This window comes from Colias philodice, chromosome 29, assembly GCF_061535455.1.
Source record: "Colias philodice isolate Cphi_HAF_F1 chromosome 29, ilColPhil1 Martin Lab GWU primary, whole genome shotgun sequence".
NCBI classification, from domain to species: Eukaryota; Metazoa; Arthropoda; class Insecta; order Lepidoptera; family Pieridae; genus Colias; species Colias philodice.
In genome coordinates, this window is record NC_143114.1 from 4,253,033 (window position 1) to 4,278,547 (window position 25,515).

General features: G+C 34.5%; 3 protein-coding genes and 1 long non-coding RNA gene across 6 annotated transcripts in view; 3 read left to right on the top strand and 1 right to left on the bottom strand.

Annotated features, from left to right (window-relative positions):
• The first annotated feature begins 320 nt into the window (after window positions 1–320).
• On the top strand, window positions 321–2,171 carry LOC149475912 (zinc finger protein 423-like). Its single transcript, XM_089712502.1, has 2 exons — window positions 321–327; window positions 1,030–2,171. Exons 1-2 carry the CDS (start codon window positions 321–323, stop codon window positions 2,169–2,171), a joined length of 1,149 nt encoding a protein of 382 aa, XP_089568628.1.
• Window positions 2,172–4,568: 2,397 nt separating this feature from the next.
• Window positions 4,569–8,539, top strand: LOC149475913 (uncharacterized). Of its 2 annotated transcripts, none has more exons than XR_016317928.1 (4): window positions 4,569–5,214; window positions 5,492–5,700; window positions 6,058–6,186; window positions 7,848–8,539. It is a non-coding gene; the product is annotated as an uncharacterized LOC149475913 (long non-coding RNA). The 2 variants fall into 2 exon arrangements; XR_016317927.1 differs by having other exon boundaries at window positions 4,579–5,214; window positions 5,492–5,696; window positions 7,848–8,527.
• Window positions 8,540–10,321: 1,782 nt separating this feature from the next.
• LOC149475914 (uncharacterized) lies at window positions 10,322–19,807 on the top strand. Of its 2 annotated transcripts, XM_089712928.1 has the most exons (7): window positions 10,322–10,701; window positions 11,168–11,300; window positions 11,809–11,985; window positions 13,560–13,632; window positions 15,331–15,438; window positions 16,307–16,387; window positions 17,859–19,807. In XM_089712928.1, the coding sequence occupies exons 1-7, from the start codon at window positions 10,652–10,654 to the stop codon at window positions 18,185–18,187; spliced, it is 951 nt and encodes a 316-aa protein (XP_089569054.1). In that variant the 5' UTR covers window positions 10,322–10,651; the 3' UTR covers window positions 18,188–19,807. The 2 variants fall into 2 exon arrangements, with proteins under 2 accessions (XP_089569054.1, XP_089569053.1); XM_089712927.1 differs by having other exon boundaries at window positions 10,322–11,300.
• Window positions 19,808–24,245: 4,438 nt separating this feature from the next.
• The window catches only part of LOC149475915 (uncharacterized), a 106,138-nt gene continuing 104,868 nt past the window's right edge, over window positions 24,246–25,515 (bottom strand). The window contains exon 6 of the mRNA XM_089712830.1: window positions 24,246–25,175. Coding sequence (XP_089568956.1) covers window positions 24,442–25,175 — 734 coding nt within the window. The 3' untranslated portion in view covers window positions 24,246–24,441. The remainder of the gene's footprint in view (window positions 25,176–25,515) is intronic.

A 25,515-nucleotide genomic window follows, 5' to 3' on the forward strand; every position in this document is an offset into this window, starting at 1 on the left:
AACGATTTTGTATGGTACTCATGGAGAGAAAAAACGAAAATAGGGCAATAGAGCAGAGCTCTACATCTGCTAGTTTTTAATATAAAAAAAACTTTCCAATGGACTTCTAACACGATTTACTCGCGTAAGGTCAAACAAGAAAATACTTAATATGTAGTTAAATAGGTTTTGTGTAAATACTGTAATGTTATAGTAATAGCATTAATAGTAGTGTATAGTATAGTTACTTAAAATGTATACTAGGTAACGCTCGAAATAAAACACAGTGTTCTGTATATGATACATTTTTACACGAAGACAATTCGATTGTGAATGTCCTAATGGGAGGTAAAGTGTTAATAAAATTTTCTAAATTATGTGCTTTTTTTTAATTACGTTTGTTTGTTTCCTAAGAACTGTTAAAATGCATAGTGTGTCGAGCACATGTGCAAAAGTGAATTTTCTTTGACAAGATTCAAAGGTATACCAAAATCGTCGCCTTACTCCATGAGGTGACGTTGAAATAATACTTTAAACGCGCTTAAAAAAGTTTCACTTCTAAAACTGTAGGTACCTAGTAGAAATAGACGTAGTAACTACTAGAAAATCTTACTATATAATATTTTTTGAAATAACACGCGGGGGCCGGGTTAGAAATTAGTTTGAATGTAATAAGAATGTACTGTGATTCTACACAACTGCCTAATAAAATTGATGTAGTCAGTGGATAACAAATCATAGCAAGTCATCGACTATTAACAAAGTGAGGGTAGTTGGGTCAAACGACGTGTAAACAACGTCTGAGCACCATGGCACGATCCGTACGAATGCGCCACTATTCAAAGGAAGGCGGCATTTTATAGTATGCGACAGCAATGCATGTTATGACAGGAAATAGTGAAAAATATATTGAAAACAATTCATCCACAAAAAAATTAAATAAAAAGTTACGTCTAACAATATATAGGTACTTATATTTTTACACAATACATAATAAATATAAATGTAGACTTTCTGCTTCGGAAACTAATACAGACTTTTTATTCTTAGGTAATATTGAATCCAGCGTAGACCACAAGATAGAAAAGGCGGAATTCAAAGATACACCAACCAGGAACGACGTTTACAAAAAGACAAAGAGGAACATATCAGAGATTTTAAAGTGCACCAACGCTACACCCATACGATGTAGGGGTGGCATAGGATACATGTGCTGTTTCTGCAAGGAACAGTACCCAGATCCAGCGGACCTGAAAATACACACACTAGAACACTATTCCGACATAGAAGTCTTCAGTAATAAAATTCTCAAGACCATCATGGGTATTGCTGAACATAGACTATGTATTAAGTTGGACATCACGGCTTTAACTTGTAACTTATGCGACACAAGTATAGATTCACTAGAAGACCTCTTTAACCATCTGATAGAAGAGCACGATAGAATAATCCACAAGGACATCAAAAACCACATAGTACCGTTCAAATTTGAGACGGAAGATATATCGTGCTGTATATGCTCCAAGATATTTAATTCCTTCAAAGCTCTTCTAGAACATATGAATACGCATAGCAAGAATTTCGTTTGCAACATCTGCTGCGCGACGTTTGTCAATAAAGCCAAAATTTCTGTCCACGAATTGACTCATGTTATTAGCGAATTTAAATGCAGCTATTGCCCAAAAGTGCTGGACACGAAATTGAAAAAAGCATGCCATGAAAGCAACGCGCACAAAAACGTGAACAAAATTAGTAAATGCGGGTATTGTAACGAAAAGTTTAGCAGCCATAAGCGTAAGGAGATGCATCTATTCGAAATGCATGGGATACCGCTGCCCAAAATAGAGAGGGTCACTTGCAAGATATGTATACGTGAATTCCTGAATAAGAATGCCTTGAACGCGCACTTAAGGCGCATACATTTACTGGAGAAGTCGCATAAGTGTGACTATTGTGAAAAGGAGTTCTTCGCCTTAAACGAACTAAATAACCATCTAGTGAAGCATACAGGGGGCAGGAACTTTCAGTGTCATCTTTGTTTGAGGACGTATAAGAGGAAGAAAACGCTCACGGCTCATATGCATACGCATGCGGATGAAGTACGCTTCAAGTGTGATCTGTGCGATCTGACGTATCTGCAGAAGACCACGTGGAGAACGCACATGCGTACAAAACATGACATTGAAGTATAAGCCAAGGTTATATTAATAGTTAGTTTAGTAGTTAGGTAAAGCTCGAAATAATTCTCAGTATTTGATACGTTTTTTACACAAAGACAATTCGATTGTTATGGAAGATTAAGAGTTAATAAAGACTTTCAATTCTGTAATAATGTTACTTGTTTCCTTAGAACTTAAAAAAACTGTACCTTTGTTTGCTTTAAAGTGGGGAAATCTTGCATAATTACCCACGGCCCCCGGGGAAAGAGCCGTGGGTTATGTCGGATTCTACCGACTAAAACCCCTCTGTGTTCCGTCGAGCCGCTTTAATAACGGCGCCGCGGGTATAGGTATTCTTCCGCGACCGCCTCGTCGGCAGCTGGTCTGCAGCCAAGAACCGCAAAAGTGTTTAGCCTGTTCTTCCACCAAAACCGTAGGTACCTAGTAGAAATAGACGTAGTACTAAAAAATCCTTAAAATAGACGTAGTATTTAAAAAAATCCTTAAAAATTACTTACTAGCAGTAGTTTTAGTATAGATGAAACTTTTTATTTATTTTTTTTTTACTTAGGTACTTCATATAGGATGTATTAAATCATAAAGAAAGTTTATGTTTGTTTGTTACTTTTTCATGAGAAAATTACTGAACGGATTTTGAAGATACTTCGCAGTGATGTAACTTATGTATCGAAACAACACAAGCTATATTTTTCCCGTCAATCCTTTTGTGTTTATAATAGGCCATAGGCCATAGCTCTACAAATGTTCGAGGATGCATTAATACATCTGTTTCACTGATCGATTTTCTTTACGGACAAGTGACTCTGTCCTACAATTCCGAGACATTTGTTCTTCGTCCTCACTGGGACACCCAGGAGTGCCTACTACCACACACCTACTGTACCTACTAACAACAGTAGAATCTGTGAATAGACCCCTCGGTTCTATTCACAGATTCTACTGTTTACACTCAAGCATTACCTAATTACTGTACCAAGGAGGCGGTCATTTGCACAAGGGTAATATTAATAAGGGTAAGTATATGAATAAATAGAAATAAAATAAACAATTAGTTAATATAAAATAATTCTTGTTTTATTTATCTTCACATAGTTACATTAAAGAAACAATACTTTCCAAACATCAAGCTGAAGTGCGAGCACGAAAATTATCTTCAAAGTATTCGTTACGTCATGGTACATATGTGGTACATACAATAATGACGTGAGACGTCATTATTGTATAAAAATTAGTTCCTTTCACGCACGGCAGGGGCGCTTTTCTAATTCCAATACAATTTGCTAGCGACGATACAAAATATATTTTGACGATAGTTTACGTGCTCGCACCTCAAGGGGGTTTCCATGTTGTCCTAAAACATTAGTAAATCCAGTTTAGGAAAGTGATGGGACTAGACGACCTTATATTTATACCTCTTATTCAACACTGGAATTAATATTACTTCAAGACAGCATGGTAGCCCCAGGTACCTCTCATGATTGAAAAGATTGAATTCAAATGCCCGGTTTACATTATTCAGTCCAGTGATCTGCGAGATTCCGTCCAGTGCTCATTGAGATATACATATATGGAGACGACACCGCCTACATCACTTATGTTCCGCTCAACATACGCCACATGACGTATGTTGAGCGATTTTTTTTAATGGTTTTAAAGTGAAACGCATCAAATATGCCTTCGTGTGTGTTACGATATTGCACAAATAATACGGAAATGTGCAAAGGAATAACTTTCATCGGTAAGAACCTAACTAGATAATAATTTTTAAAACTTAGTTAGAGCAAAAAAATGGCGCACAGATTTTGTTCGTAGTGTCTCCTCCATACGTATAGTAATATTATCTCAATGCCAGTGCTACATTATTCCGTTAATGAGACCGCGAATCCAGTTACTGGACTCAGTTCATTCCAGTGCCGGTATACATTTTTCCAGTAAGCAATCCGGTGCTGGACTGGTATAATGTAAACAGGGCATTTATATTAATACATGTTCTAAATTATACACCTGTGAGTGTCAAAAACTTATCCGGTGGCTAATGAAAGAACTACGAGCACAATAAAGCAAAAGGGTAGGTGTTCCTCTAAGAAATGTTAATGAAAAAATCTTTATTGAAAAAAGTTTTTATTTAACTAGTCGTCAACTAAATTTTAACTTGTACTTAATTGTGTTTACACACAATTAACCACTTAAAAATGAAATTACGAATAATTATAAAGTACTAAAAAATGTTGATTCAATTAACATAATCGTGTTTAAATGATTTATAATCTGTGATTTATAATCACAGGAAATAATAGTACAGAGACATCTTTTGTTAACGAAACCAAAACTTAATAGATGTTTCATATTCAGCAAATAGATGGCGACGCTATCTTTTTCACGCGAGTGTCCTCCCATCAGGGGGGTGAAACTTAGAGTATGGTACATTATACAAAGAAACTAGCGACATCTATTGGCTGTCCGGCAGCACTATTTAATTAACTTTTTCCTCAGAAGATGGCAGAACGTAAAATTTTTATGCAAAAAGAATAGAATGGCTATAAAAATAACTAAAATCATTTTATTTAGAACAAAATTAAATTGCTTTTATAAATATATAATATATGTGATGAAACGATTTTTAAGTGCTTTATACAGCGGAAAATGAAACGTTTTCTCTCATAAGTGTCAGAACCAGTGTTGCCGTTCTAGGAACGTTGTCTCTTAAACTAGGGAATTTAGGGGAACGTTTCGGGGATAAACAAATTCAGGGTACGTTTAGCTGCGTTTTGAAAATAGTAGAAAGTATCAAATCAGCCATACTGGTCAATTTGATACTGATTCTGAAAGAAACGATGTGCTCAACAATTATTTTTTTTTCGTTTTTGATTTTGTTAGTTTTGCTAGTGACTTTTAATTTTGGAAAAAGGCAACCCTGTCCAATGCGAGATATGACAGGTCGCAGGATAATCCGTTTATTTTCTGAAATTTGAATTATTCTTGAGTTTGTTGTTAATAAGTTTTAAAATGGCTTGAGGAAGGTGTATTGTGTTTTTGGATGTACATAGTGAAATGGGTAAGTTTTCTTCAAAATTTCTTATTTATAATGAACTGATGCTACCAGCACGTATCCCTTATTGTTTGTTTCGGTCATGGCCGCAGAACATCTTTGTTTGCCCTTATATTATGTATCACTATTTTACAAAAATTTTAAATATTTGAGTATTATATATATTTAATTATAAGTATATTTATTATTTAAATATACTTACAATATAAAAATAAATATGGAGAACACGTGACATTTATTGCGTATTTCTGTATTGTAAAGGTTGTTTTTTATGTATTTACAGGAGCATATATGCATCGTTTCCCTCACCCTACAAGAGAACGAGTTGTTTGCTAACTGGATGTCAATTGTTGGTGAACGACTAAAAGATCTTGAGCCTGACATGATCTATAGAAACAAGAGAGTCTGTGATTACCATTTCAAGCCTGAGCACAAAGTTTGAGGTCACCGATTACTCCATTTATCTGTTCCATCAATCTACTTGAGTGGTGAGTTTGAATATTACCCATAGTTAATACCTTATTTATCAAATTAATCATTATCTTAGGTAGGATTATTATATATAATATACAGGATTTATACCACACTATTTTTAGTTAGGGAACTGGTTCTTATTTCTACTGGTAAAACGCTACTAAGCTTTTAGTAACAGAGTCCTCAGTGGTAGACTAACTAGCTTGATGAGCACCAGTCAATGCTCTACCACTATTCTTTAGTTTCTTCAACCAGTTTTCATTTCAAAAAAGCTCAACTGCAAGTTTATTGTAAAAAAATAAAAAAATAAATAAAATGATACATTCTGTAATTTTATCTTTTGTAATTTTGACTTTACTACTTTTATAATTACAGGTATATTTCATTCTGCGAGTACAGCAGTTTACATGGAACATAACTATTCTCAGCCAAGGATGTGGCCTTGTGAGACAAGGACAAATGAAGATAATGATGTCCCATTATATCAGCAAATTTTAGATAAAGGTATAATAATTAATATTTTTTTATACTGCTCTTTTTACCTAAATGGGCAGAAGCAATAGGCTATTTGACAGTATAAAAAATAAATTACTTTTTTGTGTAATCCATATATATATAAGGTTTTTGAAGCGATTTAAATAAATAAATGATATAAATAATAACTTATTTATTTATAAATCGTCGAGAAAAAACATCATATTTTTTAAAATGACCACGTGACCGAAAACATCCATGATTGGCTGCATCTGCCATGACGTCACAGCGGCGTAAATAACAAGTGATCCCAACGTTTACTCACGTCGTTGCAGAATTTCGCTTTTGGTTTTGTTTCTTGTATAACTTATTTCTTGTGATTCAAGGTGTCTGTAATCAGTTTTGTTCTTTATGTGTTATTTTTGTTTGTCATGGAACCTAATTTCGAAAAGCAGACAGTAGAAATCTACCTAAAGTGGACGCTATAATTAGGAAATAATATTGTAATACTGTGCTATGATGGTTGGCATGTTCTTTAATTTAAACAACCAAGATTTTTACGCTCCTCAATTGAGAAATGTGAAAACAGCTATGTAAGTTAATATTTCAATCGTCATTCATTACCTTTTTAGTTAATTGTACCTACAAACATGAATCACAATAGCACAATAATTATGAAGTACCTATACATTTTTTAGATTAAGTCCTTTATTTTTCATTTCAGCCATCCAGTTTATAGGATTGACGTGTTTGTATTGATTATTTTCAATATCAATACAAACACGTCATCATCAATTTATATATATATCATTATCTTACCTCAAGCAGGTAAGTAATGAGACGATTTATACTATGTATTTCAAATAAAATAAACTGCCTACTAGGTATTCAACACCATACTTACATCGAAGTGGTCTTCACAAAAAATAACTGTTTTAAATTGATATATCTAATATCACTTGGATTTCTGCGAGCTAACTGCAACCACTTTCTACGCATTTTTATATCTTTTGGAGCACATATAAATAGTTTGTCAGGGGTTTTAATAGTTGTATTTCTGCATCCAGGAACTACACACCACCTATAAGAACTCATTTTCTGGTTTTTAAACAGATTAACTTAATTATACTATAATTAAAACAAAAACGAACAATAAGTGCTAGGAGCAAGTTGATGTTTACGCCCGAGTTTACGCCGCTGTGACGTCACCATGGTCGCGAGACGCCATATTCTTCAAAATTGTGTTTTGGCGGCGTATTTGAATATCATGTTTTTATTTTCCATTTTCTCAATGAATAACTACAAAAAATTAAGAAACATTTATTTTGTGTGCTCTATAAACGTATCTTAATAATTTGAGACAGTTTTCAAAACCTTGTCAAATAGCCTATTATGTAATGGGGTGTTAATTATGGTAATAATCATATCAAAATATAAGATACTTAAAATCTCATCCAAAATATCTGGTGAGTGATAAATTGGTCCTAAGATACATCCAATTTGGGGGGTTATATGTTCAACATTTGTATTAATCTACATTAACTGTGCTGGATGGGTTTATTCTAAAGTAACTCTGTAACTTGGTATTATAAAGTAAAGCAGAAATTTAGACACAACATGACTTGTCTCTCAAATGTACTGATTTCATTTGTAAAAAAATATCTTTAATAAAGTTTTTATTTTCTTTATAGGTACATTACATTGGGATGAATACTTAGTAGAAAAATATAAAAGGTCCCAAATTGAACAGAAAAAATTAAAGTTTAAGAAAACTATGTCTAAAGAGAGAAGTTTTAAATCACGTCTTGCCAATGCCGAAAAATTAGTTGCTGGTCAGGCATTTCATAAAGTCAAATAGTCATAAAGCAAAAATGTCAGAAGCTGGAATTTTTTTTACTGGAATACAATATAAACAAGCTCTGAAAAAACCTAAAGGAAGACGTTATACCACTGAAGAAAAAGTGTTGGCCTTGACTTTGCTATTTTATTTGTTATGTTTGTGTTATTATAATGCTTAACCAAACCTAACACTATTTTATTTGTTATGTTTGTGTTATTATAATGCTTAACCAAACCTAACACTATTTTATTTGTTATGTTTGTGTTATTATAATGCTTAACCAAACCTAACACTATTTTATTTGTTATGTTTGTGTTATTATAATGCTTAACCAAACCTAACGCTATTTTATTTGTTATGTTTGTGTTATTATAATGCTTAACCAAACCTAACACTATTTTATTTGTTATGTTTGTGTTATTATAATGCTTAACCAAACCTAACACTATTTTATTTGTTATGTTTGTGTTATTATAATGCTTAACCAAATATTAATACCTAAGATTATTAGAATGCTAATTATATAGTGTGGAAAAAAATGAATAAACTCCCAATTAATTTAAATCGTTTTTCTTTACCTGGCCCAATTATCTTTATATTTTCAAATGTGTCAAGTGATTTGTTTTGTTGTTATCTTTTTTATCACCTGGAAATGTTTAGCTTTAAGTCCAGCCACCAATTTATTACGCAACTAGTTTTTTTTTATATGCATTGTGTAATTTTGGGTTGGGTTTTTCACGCATACAATGATTGTACGCGCCAGAACAGATCGACACAATAATACAGTTGTGATAAAGGTAACGCAATATAAATTATTATCAGAATAGCTATAGCGACGTAGCAATAATTCCTATAGGTACGTATATAGATATACGTATAGGTATCTATAGCACTTTTAATGCGCCCGCCATACGCTTGGGGCGCTAGTGTTCATGGGTTCTCGTTTTATCACGCAAGATGGCTCTCTTTTCCTTATACATAGTTACTATACCATAGAAATCTAAATAACAAGACACATAGAAGTGCTAAAATGTCATAATTCGTATGAAAACCGCTGTCGCCAAAATCAACACATTCAAACCGAAAGCTAAACAGTACACACAAGTAAACTATGCCTTTTATTGGACAGCTTGATTTTAGTGAAAACTAACTTATCTATTAAATTAAGCTTTTGAATATGTATCCTAACGCACGAATTTACGGTTTATTTTAGAATAACATCCCTAAGTATATGAGACTTTTTGCTCCAATACGAACAAACGTGATAATAAGAATGGTCGACTGTGTCATTCATTGTTATTTCGATTACTATGGTGACGCTCGTAATACTTGTAAATATTCTATAATTTTAAGGAAAAACGGCATTATTTCTAAAAAAAAATATTTTCCAATGAAATATTATTCCTTTATAAGTATAATTACAACTTGTGGAAGAATTTCCGCAATGGGAATTGCTGTAACACACAATGTATACACTCATACGTCTCCAGAGCAACTGAACAGTGACGAATGCACTGGTGTTGTGCAAATCACCTGAGTGGCGACAAGGTCACGCACGCTTACGACTTCTAGTGTCTTGATAAAGGCTTATTACACTACGCGGTATTCAGACTGTCTTAAAATCTAACTAGACAAGCTCGCTATTACACTGTGCTGAATATCGCATGCTAACTCATTTGCAAGGCGTACGTAGTCGGTGACGGTTGTCGCGCGATGGGAAAACTTTCAAAGCACCAGAAAATCGCCATAGCTCTTGCCGCATCTATTAATTTAAATACAAAAAAGAAAAGAAAAATATGGGTGAAAGAGTATTTACTTTTACGAGAAAAATTATCAAATATGCAAATACTGAGTGTTCTGGAACCATGTGACTTAAGAAACTACCTTAGAGTAGGAGTTGCCGAGTTTGAATGTCTTTTGAAATTAGTTACTCCGTATATTCAAAAAGAAGATACGATTCAAGCCATGGTGCACGCGGCCACAGCAAACAAACATACGAGCGACTTTACTCTGCGTCTGCCGCGCGCTGACTGAACGGTCTAAGCGTGCTAAGTCTTATTACACTACGCGGTATTCAGCAAGCAAGCAAGTAAGCATGGTCGAACCCATTCGGTCGGTCTAATTAGACAGGCTAACTTGCTAACTCTTATTACATTATGCTAAATCTTAGTAAGACTGTCTGAATACCGCGTAGTGTAATAAGCCTTTTATTTAGATTTCTATGTACTATACTCTTTGGTCCTCCCCGCCCGCCCCCCGGCGCGGGCGGCCGGCGGCCTCAATATAGCAAAGAGAATATAATCACTACGTCAATAAAGTAACTACTCGATCGGCGTGGCGTTTGCTCACCGTGAATCCATTATTGAACGTTTTCATAAGTTCCTAACTTATACATAGTTTATGAAATTGGCAATAAGTTTAATAAGTAATAACCAACCATTTTATGAAATTAGAAATACATTTTTATATGGTGAATGGTGGACATAAAGGAAGCAAACTGTGTCTGTTTCTAATGTCTATCTATCGTGGTGGTTTTTTATGTGACGTTGGTCGTTTGTAACTTTGGTTTGCTCTCGCTAGCTATTATAATATTGTTTACGTGCTCTTGGCGTTCGTGTTTTTTGAATTAAAATATTTCTAAAAGTTAAATAAAAAATGAAGACAAGTTCGGTTCAATTTGATTTGATGGTGACGTTTATGGAGAAGTAAGTGCAATTTATCTGCGGTATTATTATTAAATTTATTGAACTTATGATCCAGTGAATTAACTACAAATGTAACTTGTTTTATTCTGTTTCTATTCCCACCCGGGGCAAATATTTGTGTGATGAACAGATGTTTGTTTGCTCTGTGTCTTGATGTTAATCACTACATACATAGTATAAAACAAAGTCGCTTTCTCTGTCCCTATTTCCCTATGTCCCTTTGTATGATTAAATCTTTAAAGTTTTTTTAATAGGAAGGTTTTAGTATATAATTTATTAGGTTTTAGACAAAGCGGGCGAAGCCGCGGGCGGTAAGCTAGTTATATAATTTTAAATAAGTATTTATTTAAAATTATATAAGTGTGTTTATCAGCCATCTGGCTTAGCCATAGCACAAGCGAAAGCTAAGTATGGGATCAGATCGTGCCGTGTGTGAAAATTGTCCTGAAATATTTTTTTATTTTAGACATGGTGACTTAAGCAAACTATCCACTAGTATAAGAGGTAGGATTTCGACTTTGAGCCTTTGGGAGGATCTGACTTTGATTTTAAACAGCGAAGGCAGTGGAGATACTAAAAGTTGTGAAAAGTGGAAGAAGGTATGTCAAGTGTTTTTAAGCTTTTCTATTTTTACACACTTTATATTAGCTTCACCTGTATGTCTGTAACCAACTTCTTGGGCGCGATTTTGACCCACTTTAAACAGCCAGATTTCATTCAAACTTTGTAGATTTATTGAGGACCGATGACAATACACTAATTTGATAAAAATTTTCTATTTTTTAGTTCGGTTTTCTATAAAAAGCGTGTTTTTTTAGTTTTTTTAAACTATTATTATTTTTATTTAAAACATGGTTACTGTGTAGTGTAAATAAAAATTGAGTACTGAATCATTGCATCTGTACAGTCATGTAGTCTCTGAAAATCAGTGCTGCAATACATTTTAATAAATGGTTGCTGCTTTGGGGAGTCCTTTTTGCCACCATTGCTATCTTTTTTTTTCCTGTTCTGTTAGATTATTAAGATTTATATTTTTTTTACATGGTGGCAAATAAAACACTTTCTATTTGTATTCTATTAAATGTTTTCTTATCTGCATGGTTGCAGGTTTGGAGTGACTTCAAAAATAATACCAAAAAAAAGGCTGTCCGTGTGCATAGGGCATCAAGTGGAACAGGTCCTGCTGTGTATGCCAAATTAACAGATTTAGAACTGAGAGTTCTTAAAATGATGGGGGTTCAAGTAGCGAAGGGTTCGCAAGTAGAAAAGGTAGGATTATCACAGGTTAAAACAAAATAATACTAATTTCTATATCACTAGCTTTCCACCCTCGGCTTCACCGCATTTTCAAAGAAAAACCAGTATAGTTCCCGTTCCCGTGGGATTTTGCACGCCTCATAAGCGAAGCGTTGAGGTGGGTACTACTGTCACTTCGCGCAAAACATCTGATTTTTCAAACTTAAAATGTCTTTATGTATCATACATTGCACTTGTAAGATAATACATACACACACATATTAAGAAAAAACACTATTTTTAACGTTCATGATATTTTTGATGTCATTTTTGTTATTTAAACTAGTTAAAAAACAGTTTAAAAAAGTTCTGTCTTGGACGTCCGTGTGTCTGTATGTGCGGATCCTTTTTCTTGTTAACACGATAGCGACCGAAATACTTTACTAATCGAGTCTTTTTTTTTCTCTTACGCTTGAGTATGCTCAGGAATAGAACCCTTTCATTTTTCAGGGTCTGATTCGATGTGGTTTAATTGTTATTAAATAAACAAAAATAATAATTAATAAATATTTATTAAAAAAAAAATTTTGAGGCGTGCACTTTTGGATTTTCCAAATTATTTTCTTTTTTTTCTCTCTCGAACTACCTTTAAAACAATGAGCTGATTACCTTCTGCCCTGGTTTCCTTGAAGAGATCACTACTCAGTGGCCGCCAAATACACTGATGCTTCTTGCTTTTATTTTTGTACATTTTAGTACTATAATATAAAACTGAATCCCAAAATGTGTTGGTAAGCGCATAACTTGAGAACGGCTGAACCGATTTCGATAATTCTTTTTTTATTATATTCCTTGAAGTACGAGGATGGTTCTTATGTAGAGAAAACGTAAATATGTACCACGGGCGAAGCCGGGGTGGACCGCTAGTTTTAGTATATATATATACGACTGTTTCAGTTGTATTAAAGAGTAAAATAAATAAATAATACCTACCATGTTTTTCATCGCCTCCTTGGTACAGTGGTGGACGCGTGTGCGTAACCCTGAGGGTCCTGGGTTCGATACCCAGTGGAGACGAAAAAAAAAATATGTCTTGGTCTGGCAGGACACAGAACGCTGATCACGTACTTGTCCCTTAAAAGAAAATCGATCAGTGAAACAGATGTACCTATAATACATCTGCCCCTCTTACTATGTTTTTAAGCTATTGCATAGCTTCTATCGCGGGCCTTGAGCGCGGGGACCGAATCCAGAAATACCGTATCGAAAAAACCTCACGCTCCCTACTCCGACGGGCGGAGGTGTGGCTTGAAGGCATAGCATGCAATAGCTTTCCTGCGGCAGTCCCCGAGTGCCACACGTCTTTTTTTTTATAGATGTACTATTTTTGAAGTGAAAACTTCTTTAGCGGCGTTGAGCACTTTTCTGTAATGGGTATAAAATCTTAAACTCGCGTCAGGACACGTGACCTGATCGAAAAAGCGTAAGACGGATACCATTCCAAAATATCAAACATGCTCAACGTTAATAATCAAGTTTTCACTTCTGCTGGCACTCCCAGAGTGCAACCCGTCTTTTTTTTTATACATGTACTGTTTTTTTAATATTGCATCCTTTTTCAGGTGACTGACAAACAGACAAATGTGAGTGTAGGAAATGACCTAGTAACTCCACAACCAAGACAATCTGTTGAATGTAAGTCAAGGTCAATACCTATATTGCTCCTGTTGGTCTTAGCGTGATGATATATAGCCTATAGCCTTCCTCGATGAATGGGCTATCTAACACTGAAATATTTTTTTCAATCGGACCAGTAGTTCCTGAGATTAATGCGTTCAAACAAACCCTTTAGCTTTATAATATCTATACTAATATTATAACGCTGAAGAGTTTGTTGAGTGTTGAGTTTTGGACCAGTAATTCCTGAGATTAGCGCGTTCAAATAAACAAACTCTTCAGGTTTATAATATTAGTATAGATTGTTAGCTCTATGTGCCAGAAATATTTAATCATAATCATAATCTTTTATTAACCACTAGCGGTCCGCCCCGGCTTCGCCCGTGGTACATATTTCGCAATAAAAGTTAGCCTATGTTCATATACATATACAGGGTGTCCCACTGTTGGTATACTAAGCTCAAAGGAGGTTATAGTTTTGCATACGCTGAGTACGTAAAAAATAATTTAAAAAATCCAGACGCATTTTTTTTTCAAATAGATGAATTCTTAAAACTCTATGTGTACACCCAAAACAAGCAACCTGCCCAACTTTGCCACCAGCACGTGAGCTACCGTTTAAGATTATGTTTTCATAGACAAAATGCTCATATTAGAGAAGCAGTATATGCCGGCTGCGCGAAGCTAGAGAAGAAAACATGGATTTTCAGGAAAAATTTAGCAAAAAATTTTGGACCCAATTTTTTTTTTAAGTATTTTTTGCGTGATCAGTGTATGCAAAACTACAAGTTCCTTCGCGCTTAGTATACCAATAGTGGGACACCCTGTATATGTATAGTCATATATATATGTATAATCTGTGCCAAATTTCATCAAAATCGGTCCAGTAGTTTATGCGTGAAAACCATACATACATACATACAAACCTTTCCTCTTTATAATATTAGTATAGATAAAAACAAAATTAAATACATAGTGTCACTATCCCTATCCCTACTAATATTATAAATGCGAAAGTAACTCTGTCTGTCTGTTACGGCTTTTCCGCTTAAACCTCTCAACCGATTTTGATGAAATTTGGCACAGACAACCCTGAGAAAGAGCATAGGCTACCTTTTATTGCGAAATACGTACCACGAGCGAAGCCGGGGCGGACAGCTAGTAATATATAAATTGAACCAGATAATTAACAAAGATAATATGAACTGCAGGCCTACACTAAGGCAGCTTGTATCGCTTCCTCATAGCAAACTAGCTGTGCCGCGCGGTCTCACCCGCATTGTTCCGCTCCTTTTGGTCTTAGCGTGATGATATATAGCCTATAGCCTTCCTCGATAAATGGGCTATCTAACACCGAAAGAATTTTTCAAATCGGACCATTAGTTCCTGAGATAAGCGCGTTCAAACAAACAAACTTTTCAGCTTTATAATATTAGTATAGATAAGGTGAAAGTGAAGTCCCATGTCCCCTAGTGGGGTAAGGGGCAGATGCATTATACATCTGTTTCACTGATCGATTTTCTTTAGGGACAAGTAGGTGATCAGCCTTCTGTGGCCTACCAGACCAAGACATTTTTTTTTCTTCGTATCCACCGGGAATGGAACCCAGGACCCCTCGGTGTTACGCTCATGCGTCAACCACTGTACCGAGGAGGCGGTCTAGTATACATAGATAAGGTAAGTACTCGTATTCATGATGATTATTTCCTGTCACAGTATTTCAAGATGATGAGGCAGCGTCAACTCAAAGTACATCCTCAGAACCAGAACAAGTGTCGAGGGCTTCTTCTCCGCTAATTATAATTATAAAGGAAGAGGATCAATGTAAGATATAATTTAATTTGAAATACTTCATTTATTTATTTATTATTTTCCAACAAAGGATACAGTGTATATTATTTTACATAGCTTATAATTGAATACATTATGGTCTACTTAAAACTATATTTTTTGCTTCCTATTGATTGTATATTTATTATATCTTATATATAAAAATGAATCGCAAAATGTGTTGGTAAGCGCATAACTCGAGAACGGCTGAACCGATTTCGATAATTCTTTTTTTATTATATTCCTTGAAGTACGAGGATGGTTCTTATGTAGAGAAAACGTAAACATGTACCACGGGCGAAGCCGGGGCGGACCGCTAGTTATACAATAAAATCGCAGGGACAATACATTGAATACCTTTCTAAAAAAATATATACTATATTACATTTATTTTCCTATAAATATTTATAGGAAAATAAATGTAATCTTATATATAAAAATGAATCGCAACATGTGTTGGTAAGCATAGCTCGCTCGCTAGCATAACTCGAGAACGGCTGAACCGATTTCGATAATTCTTTTTTTATTATATTCCTTGAGTACGAGGATGGTTTTTAATTTTTATGTAGAGAAAATGTAAATATGTACCACGGGCGAAGCCGGGGCGGACCGCTAGTATTTAATAAAACTTTATACTGAAAGGGCTTTCGATATCAGTATAAAGTTTTTTGATATCTGCATGCTAAAGTTAACATTTATATTGTTATATTTCTTAATCGCAATTCTCTCTCCTATCTTAAAGGCAGGTCAGGCATCCGCCCCAGTTTGGCGTGAAAGGATGCGGGTTCGAGTCCCGCCTCGTGATCGAATTTTTTCTATTCTTTATAAATTTATAAATAAATTGTTGTTAAATATATTTCAGCATCTCAACCTGAAACAACAGAACCTGAAACAAGAACTGAAATTGTTGAAACATTTCCACAAGAAGAAACACAATTTGAAAGTAAGATAGGACCTATATTATCTAGCTTTTATTTTCTAACGGCCTTACTAATAAAACGCCGCCTCCTTCCTAAAAAAAGACCGCCTCCTTGGTACAGTGGTTGACGCGTGAGCGTAGAACCGAGGGGTCCTGGGTTCGATTCCCGGTGGAGACGAAGACAAAAAAAATGTCTCGGTCTGGCAGGACACAGAAGGCTGATCACCTACTTGTCCCTAAAGAAAATCGATCAGTGAAACAGATGTATGAATAATGCATCTGCCCCTTACCCCACTAGGGGACATGGGAATTCACACACTTACTAATAAAAAGTTAAACAATGGATAAATTTCTACCATTTTCTACTATAGCTTTGTCCTGCTCTCACTCACATGAAACGTCAATCATAAAAACGAGACAGGTTATTGCAATAACTAATCCATTGCAAAGCGAATGGGTTACATTTTATTAGTAAGACCGAAAGAATTTATCTACTAGCTGTGCCCTGCGGTTTTACCCGCGTTGCTCATCTGTTGGTCTTAGCGTGATGATATATAGCCTTCCTTGAATGGGCTATCTATCACTGAAAGAATTTTTCAAATCAGTAGTTCCTGAGATTGGCGCGTTCAAACAAACAAAATCTTCAGCTTTATAATATAACTAGCTGAGCCCCGCGGTTTCATCTGCATTGCTCTGCTCCTGTTGTTCTTAGCGTGATGATATATGGCCTATAGCCTTCCTTGATAAATGGGCTATTTTACACCGAAAGAATTTTTCAAATCAGACCTGTAGTTCCTGAGATTAGCGTATTCAAACAAACTCTTGATCTTTATAATATTATAAGTATAGATATCTATCTATGTCATAATGATGTATGAACTATTTTGTTATATATATTTATTTTTTTATTAAATAAGGTAAATTTAAAATATAAACTACAGGCCCATGTTGAAAAAGTTATGGGTCATTTGAACCACCAGGTGACCTATCTAGAACGATATAAGATCATAAAATAATAAGATTCAGCACTATTCCGTCACTTGTAGGCTGTCCAACTGAGTGCAGACTGCACTTTTTTGCTATTATATCGTTCTAGATAGGTTCTTTTCAACATGGGTCTGTAGTCTAATAGCACCTTATATAAATTACAATCTAACCTACATGACTAATAAGTAATTTTATGATAACTTAAATTTCTAAGGGCTGATTTTTCAATCCTTGGTTAAAACTTATTCGTCGAATAATGTATAAAACTACCATTTTAAAAACGTATTCTAATTGCCCGTATTTGACAGTTTACGTGACATTTTAATATTATCGTGTAATACTTTATTGGACGGATAAGTTTTATCCAAGCATTGAAAAATCGGCCCTTAATAACTTATTCCAAGTGAGTGTCCATTGTCACTTGCTTAGTGTCTGTTAAGGGGAAGTCACTTTGCTTTGGCATAAATTTAAATTTTGTTATATACATATATGAAATTATTTTTTACAGAAACGGGCTTGAATATCCCTACTAGGCCTGTAGTTCGGCCACATATAGAACCTACACGGTCACAAATACCTCGAGCAAGATTGTCATACTCTCGATTACTTCGAAGGCATAACAGGCTAAATGTGAGCCAATCTATACAACAATATGTTCAAACACAGGAGTTTTGGAGGAAATTCAAAATGGAACAACATAAAGATGACATGAACTTGCAAAGGGAACGAAATAGGATAAGGGAATTGGAACTTCAAGTTCAAACGCAGTGGCAAGATTTGGCATCAAGAGCTCTTGATATATTGGATAAGTTAGTTAGTAAGAATTGTAAGGATTGAGCTATGTTTACGGTTTTAAACTATTTCTCAAAATTTTTAAATAGTTTAAACATCCCCACTAATATTATAAACTAGCTGCTCCGCGCGGTTTCACCCCCGTGGCTCCACTCCTGTTGGTCTTAGCGTGATGAAATATATATATAACCTTCCTCGATAAATGGGCTATCTAACACCGAAAGAATTTTTCAAATCAGACCAGTAGTTCCCGAGATTAGTGCGTTCAAACAAACAAACTCTTCAGCTTTAAAATATTAGTATTAGTATAGATGTGAAAGTAACTCTGTCTGTCTGTCTGTTACGCTTTCCCGCTTACCTCTCAACCGATTTTGATGAAATTTGGCACAGACAATCTTTAGACCCTGAGAAAGAACATAGGCTACCTTTTATCATAACACCACGCGGGCGAAGCCGCGGGCGGATGCTAGTTTTAAATAGTTTAAGTACTGTACAGATAAATATTTCATTACAAACATGTTTACTCGCTTAGCGTTTTAGGTAAGTAGGGGGCCGTTCAAGTATTACGTAAGCAGATTCATTACAATTATTTAAGAAAAACAGAGACCCCCCCCCATCGTGCTTACGTAATACTTGAACGGTCCCTAGTAAGTTGTTTGTTAGCTCAAAAGAATAAAACAAAAATTTTAATTATAGTTTAAATTTACGTTTTATTGTTTAGATTAAGGGATTTGTTTGTAAGTGAGATTATAATTACCTGCTTATCTATACTAATATTGTAAAGCTGAAGCTGTTTGTTTGTTTGAACGCGCTAATCTCGGGAACTACTGGTCCGATTTGAAAAATTATTTCGGTGTTAGATAGCCCGTTTATCGAGGAAGGTGAGATTATAATTACCTGCTTATCTATACTAATATTATATAGCTGAAGAGTTTGTTTGTTTGAACGCGCTAATCTCGGGAACTACTGGTCCGATTTGAAAAATTATTTCGGTGTTAGATAGCCCGTTTATCGAGGAAGGTTATAGGCATTATATCATCACGCTACGACCAACAGGAGTGGAGCCACGGGAGTGAAACCGCGCGGAGCAGCTAGTATATAAAAAAATGGGCGGTAATAATTTTAATAAATATAAGTTCAAACTACCCCAACGACATTCATAACGATAAGGCTTGTGTCCTAGGTAAATTATTTATTAGATAGGTATTTTTCATTAGATATAAAATTAGTTTATACTTTGTTTTTATTGGTTGTGTTAAATTCTTAAATTAAAAAATTAAAGATTTTAAATTCAACCTAGAAAGGTTTTATTCCTTACAAAATGACTTTATATGTCTACTTTTCAACAATAAAATAATAATCGACTCAAAATAATTATTAACACAACTAAGCACACCCAAAACGACCGTTACGTCCGAGAGCCCAACGGAAAGTGTGTCAAATCCGCTGTTCAGCTCATTTTTATAACCACCCACTCGGTTCGGGTTGCCAGTTGGGAATTAATTTATAACAATATAATAATAATTGTGTGTTGTGTTTAACTTTGAATTTTGTAAATTTATTGTAATTAAGATTTTTATGTATTAAAGATTTGCATGCCTATTTCGGCTAATGTGATTTTCTCAAACGTTTGTACCTACATTATGCAAATAAATAATATTTTTTTTTATTTAACACTGTTAAAGATAATTTCACTTTATTCTTACAACCCAAGACTGATAAAAAATAAAACAATAAATGATCTCAATTTTTTTTTACTAAATAACAATAAAACATACAAATTAAATATACAGTTTACAAAATAATAATACATACATTATTACCTTCATTACACTTATTTAAAAAACAATTTAAAAAAATTACTCTTGCAGTCTCTTAACTAATTGCTCTCTCAATATTCTTCCCCTTATCAGGTCAGGGGCCATATTATGACCCCTTATTTCCAGACAGTTTACGCCGTGAAATGACTGGCAAATTCAAATTATGATTGCAATAACCACTAACCAGCAATGGTTTATCACTACATAGTATAAAACAAAGACGCTTTCTCTGTCCCTATGTCCCTTGGTATGCTTAAAAATCTTTAAAACTACACAACGGATTTTGATGCGGTTTTTTACTAGTGATTCAAAGGGAAGGTTTTAGTACCTATATAATTTATTTGGCTTTAGACAAAGTGGGCGGTAACCTAGTTATGGTATAATATGAAAGTCAGTCAGTTCAATTCACGGCGTAAACTGTTTGGAAATTAGGGGTCATAATACGGCCCCAGAGGTAGCTTCTCTGCTTTCAATGTAACCGGGGACACTTTCTCTGGTTCTGTCCAAGTACCTGGAAATCTATACTAATATTATAAATGCGAAAGTAACTCTGTCTGTCTGTCTGTTACTCAATCACGCCTTAACTACTGAACCAATTTGCATGAAGTTTGGTATAGAGATATTTTGATACCCGAGAAAGGACATAGGCTACTTTTTGTACCCCGGGAAATAGGATAGGTTTTATCCCGGGAATCCCACGGGAACGGGAACTATGCGGGTTTTTCTTTGACTGCGCGGGCGAAGCTGCGGGTGGAAAGCTAGTAGTAAATAATATTCATTAAATTTTCCCTATCATTAATTAAATAGCATCCTTCCTACTATGTGTGTGTATGTTTGTTACTTTTCCACGCAAATACTATTGAATCGATTACAATTAAATTTTGCACACATATAGAGGGTAACTTGGATTAACACATAGGATAGGTTTTATCTCGGAAATAACACGGGAACTATGCGGGTTTTTTTGAAAAAGCTGGCAAAGCCGCGGGAGGAAAGCTTGATATGTACATTAAAAAATTGGATCATCCTGATTGTCCTCAATGTTAATTATTACATATTATTACATCCTATGTAAACACTGTGCATGCTAAAACTATTTTAGAACACTTGAGTGGCCTGTAAGTAAACAATGCCATCAATTTTTGAGCCATGAAAATGTATTTTCGATAACTACTTTCATATGCTTCTCAGTATAATTAGCAGGAGTAGCATCTAATATTGGTGTCATTATTCAATGCCAGGATATCCTGAATCTCCTAGAACACAAATTCATGTTAATTTCATGAAAGACAGGTAGGTATTTCAATTATTAAAACGAGTCGAGTAACACTTGACTCTCGATTGCGAGTCCGAAAACACACTTACAAATAAAGTTGCCACTTGTGGCCGCTAGGCGGCGCTGTTTCAATTTCATAGAAATACGAGTTAGATTTTACGCGATCGAGTGCAAGAAAAAACACACTTAGCACATGGTATGTCAGTCACGAATCACGATATTATATCGCAATAGTTAGTACATTTTTAATTTATTATGTTGAATTCCAAATACAGTATCTGGCAGCAACGTATCAACTCAACCGATTTTACAAAATTTTCACGATTAGAATGTACATTTTAATAAAGTAACTAATAAAGACAATTTTTTTCTTGGGTGCAGCCAGGACAAATATTTATTCTATCTTAATTAATTAATAATATAAAGCGTTTGTTTGTTTGAGCGTGTTAATCTCAGGAACTATTGGACTGAACTGATTTTAATGGATGTTGGTTTGTCAGATTATATCCGCTAGGATAATGAATATTTATTAATTACTATCCGCGCTCCGCGGTTTCACCCGCGTGACTCCGCTTCTGTTGGTCTTAGCGTGATGTTATATAGCCCATAGCCTTCCTCGATGAATGGGCTATCAAACACCGAAAGAATTGTTCAAATAGGACGAGTAGTTTCTGAGGTAAGCGCGTTCAAACAAACAAACTCTTCAGCTTTATAATATTAGTATATAGTATAGATAAATAAAATATCACAAACAAAAGTCTACCCCAGCGTGCAACTTGAAGATAACTATACAAAAGTTTTTGAATCGATATTAAATTTACTTCTGTATATTTCAATAAACTAATTATGACGGCATGAATGTGTTTTATTAAAAATCCTACCTCCCTCCTTCATGCTCTTTTTAACTTTCATGTTTACTGTGTAGTGTGTTTTACTCTTTCACGGTGCAATCAAACGAACATAGAGCTGGAGCAAGAGCATTGAGCATTCTTTCGAGATCTTTAATCCGAAAACTCGTAGTCAGTGTTGTTCAGTACTAGAACATTGCATAGAATCTTTTTGAACGCATTGTAAATCAACAACGAAAGAATGCTCGCCTGTTTCACTAAAAGAATTTGACATATCGGTTAGAATGAGCATTCGCTCGTTTGATGTAACTAAAGGGCGTATTCAGAAAGAAAGCTTGAAACTTATAAGCGCTTATAAGCGCTTATAAGTTTCAAGCTTTCTTTCTGAATACGCCCAAATGCACCATCACGTGAAAACTAGAACGGACTTTGATGATGGGCCGAGATGTAGCTTTTGTACAAGAATAACATATTAAAGCTAATTAACATATTAAGTAACATACTTGCGGCAAAATTACTCGTATAAAAAAACTTCCATCAAGAGCCATACAAAGGTTTTCGTGAAATTCGAAACAGTCTGCTATAGTTTTTAAGTCCATATATTTAAAAGAAAGTCATACTTACGGACTTACCTACACTGTAACTCAAGAACGGCTGAACTGATTTGGCTGAAAATTGGTGGGAATGTAGCTAATAGCCAGGAGAAGGAAAAAGATTACCTACTTTATCCCTAAAATAAATAAAAAATACATCCGAGGCGAACAACTAGTAGAATATATAAGTTATACTAAAATATGTAAATTTGTGTAGTATGACTATGTAATATCAAATCCTACTAATACCTATTATAAATGCGAAAGTTTGTGGATGGATGGATGTATGATGTTCTTTCACGTAAAAACTACTGAACCGATTACAATGAAATTTGATATGTAGGTAGCTGACGACTCAGAATAACATAGGCTAATTATTATCCCGGAAATCCCACAGGAACGGGAACTATGCGGGTGAAGCCGCGGTCGGAAATCTAGTACTTAACTAAACTAATATATTATGAAACATTCGTGACATTATAAGATAATAGAGGTCCGCCCCGGCTTCGCCCGTGGTACATATTTCGCAATAAAAGGTAGCCTATGTCCTTTCTCGGGTATCAAAATATCTCCATACCAAATTTCATGCAAATTGGTTCAGTAGTTTAGGCGTGATTGAGTAACAGACAGACAGACAGACAGACAGAGTTACTTTCGCATTTATAATATTAGTATGGATGTTTGTACCACAGGTTTGTACCTATGTTATAGTTTTACACAAAATATAAGGGACCGATTTCAAAAATTCTCCATCAGCAGATAGCCTTTTCCTGAGACACATACTTACTTAGACTTTATTTGACTTTTATCCCGAGTCACGAGTGGAGCCGGGACGAGCAGCCAGTCATTATACTAAGGATAAGGAAGGTAAGTGAAAAAAACGATATATTATTTATTAAATTATCTTTTATTAAAGTTAACTTCTGATCATCTTATACCTAAAGCTCACAGAGTAGATAATATTCCCTATATTATACTATTGAAGTAGAATATAATATGTGTACTGTGTAGGTAACTACCTACGTAGAAACTAGAAATATACAGGGTGTCCCACTATTGGTATACTAAGCGCGAAGATACTTGTAGTTTTGCATACACTGATCACGTAAAAAATACTTAAACAACAAAATTACGTCAAAAATTTTTTGCTAAATTTTTCCTGAAAATCCATGTTTTCTTCTCTAGCTTCGCGCAGCCGGCATATACCGCTTCCCTAATGTGAGCATTTTGTCTATGAAAACATAATATTAAACGATAGCTCATGTGCTGGTGACAAAGTTGGGCGGGTTGCTTGTTATGGGTGTACACATAGAGTTTTAAGAATTCATCTACTTGAAAAAAAAATGCGTCTGGAATTTTTTAAGTATTTTTTACGTACTTAGCGTATGCAAATCTATAACCTCCTTTGGGCTTAGTATACCAACAGTGGGACACCCTGTATATTTACATTAACTGTACCTATTGCAGCGTAAAAAAAACATGGAAAATAGAAACACGTTTTGTATATTAAATTTTAATAAACATAATGTAACTCTATGTACTTAATAATAAAAAAAGTATATAACATTCTATAGTGTCCACCGAGGATAGAAACTATATCTGCACAATTCATAAAAAACAGTAGCACATTATGTAGGACGTAACTATAAAGTTTTCTTAGTAATTAGAATAAAAATTATAAAATTTTAAAAAATAAAAATCCCTGACGCAGCCGCGCTTAGAGCTAGCTTTTTACAGCGGCATTCCGCATCTTAAAATAAAACTAATATTGTTGTTTATGGTGATTTTTCAAATGATACCTCACACTACCACGGTTTTTAAAAGCAATATCACAGATACTACATTTGTAAGGCTTTTCGCCTGTATGCAAGCGACGATGCGCAAACCAAGTCCCTTTCGTAGTAAAACATTTATTGCAATCATTACATTTAAAATTCTTCACTTTACTCTGTATTAATAAGTGTTCTCGTAAATGCCCTTCTCTCTGAAACGCCATACCACAGACAACACAGAGTTTATTTTTTTCTTTTAAATGAACGCAGCGCTGATGACGTTTCAAATTTTTTTCATTGACAGATCGATAACCACAGATTCCACAAATCGGTAGCGACTTTTTATGTACCTCGTTTAAGTGTAAAAAGTATTTATTCCCATTAAATTTCATTTTACATTTAGAACATTGCCTTTCTAAATGAATATTTTGTATGTGACTTGTTAGATACGTTTTTGATTTAAATACCTTTTGGCAGTAATCACAGGTAAACTGTGTAAACTCTGTAACTGTCTTGTTAAAGCCATGTTCTTGACTCATATGCTTTTTCCGTTGGTTGTAATACGTAAATGATTCTGAGCAAAAATAACATTCGATGCTTTTCACTTTGAAATGTAATCGCAGAACATGGTATTTGAGATCGTTGAACTGTGTGGAACTAGCTTTACAGACTTGACAAAAATATTTGTTATCTATAGCCACTATGAATTCTTCAAACTTGACTCCTGAAACAAAAAAAAAATATCATCAGCTCAACATCATTGATACTTAAAATATAAAATAGGTAGTTAGAATACTCTTAGGATTTATTTTAATGTAAAAGGATATTTAAAATCTAAAAAATGTTATTTCATTGTAGTTAAATAATAATTAAGTAGTTACGATATAACGAAAATAACTGGCGAAATGTGGATGATACAAGCGCAAAATAGAGAATACTGGAACAGTCTGGAGGAGGCCTTCACCCTTACTTAAAGGGGTTCTCAAGCTAAATATTATATAATTTATGAGTCTTCCTTTCTTATGTATAGATCATTATTTTTTAAGTTTAGTTATAGTTTGTAA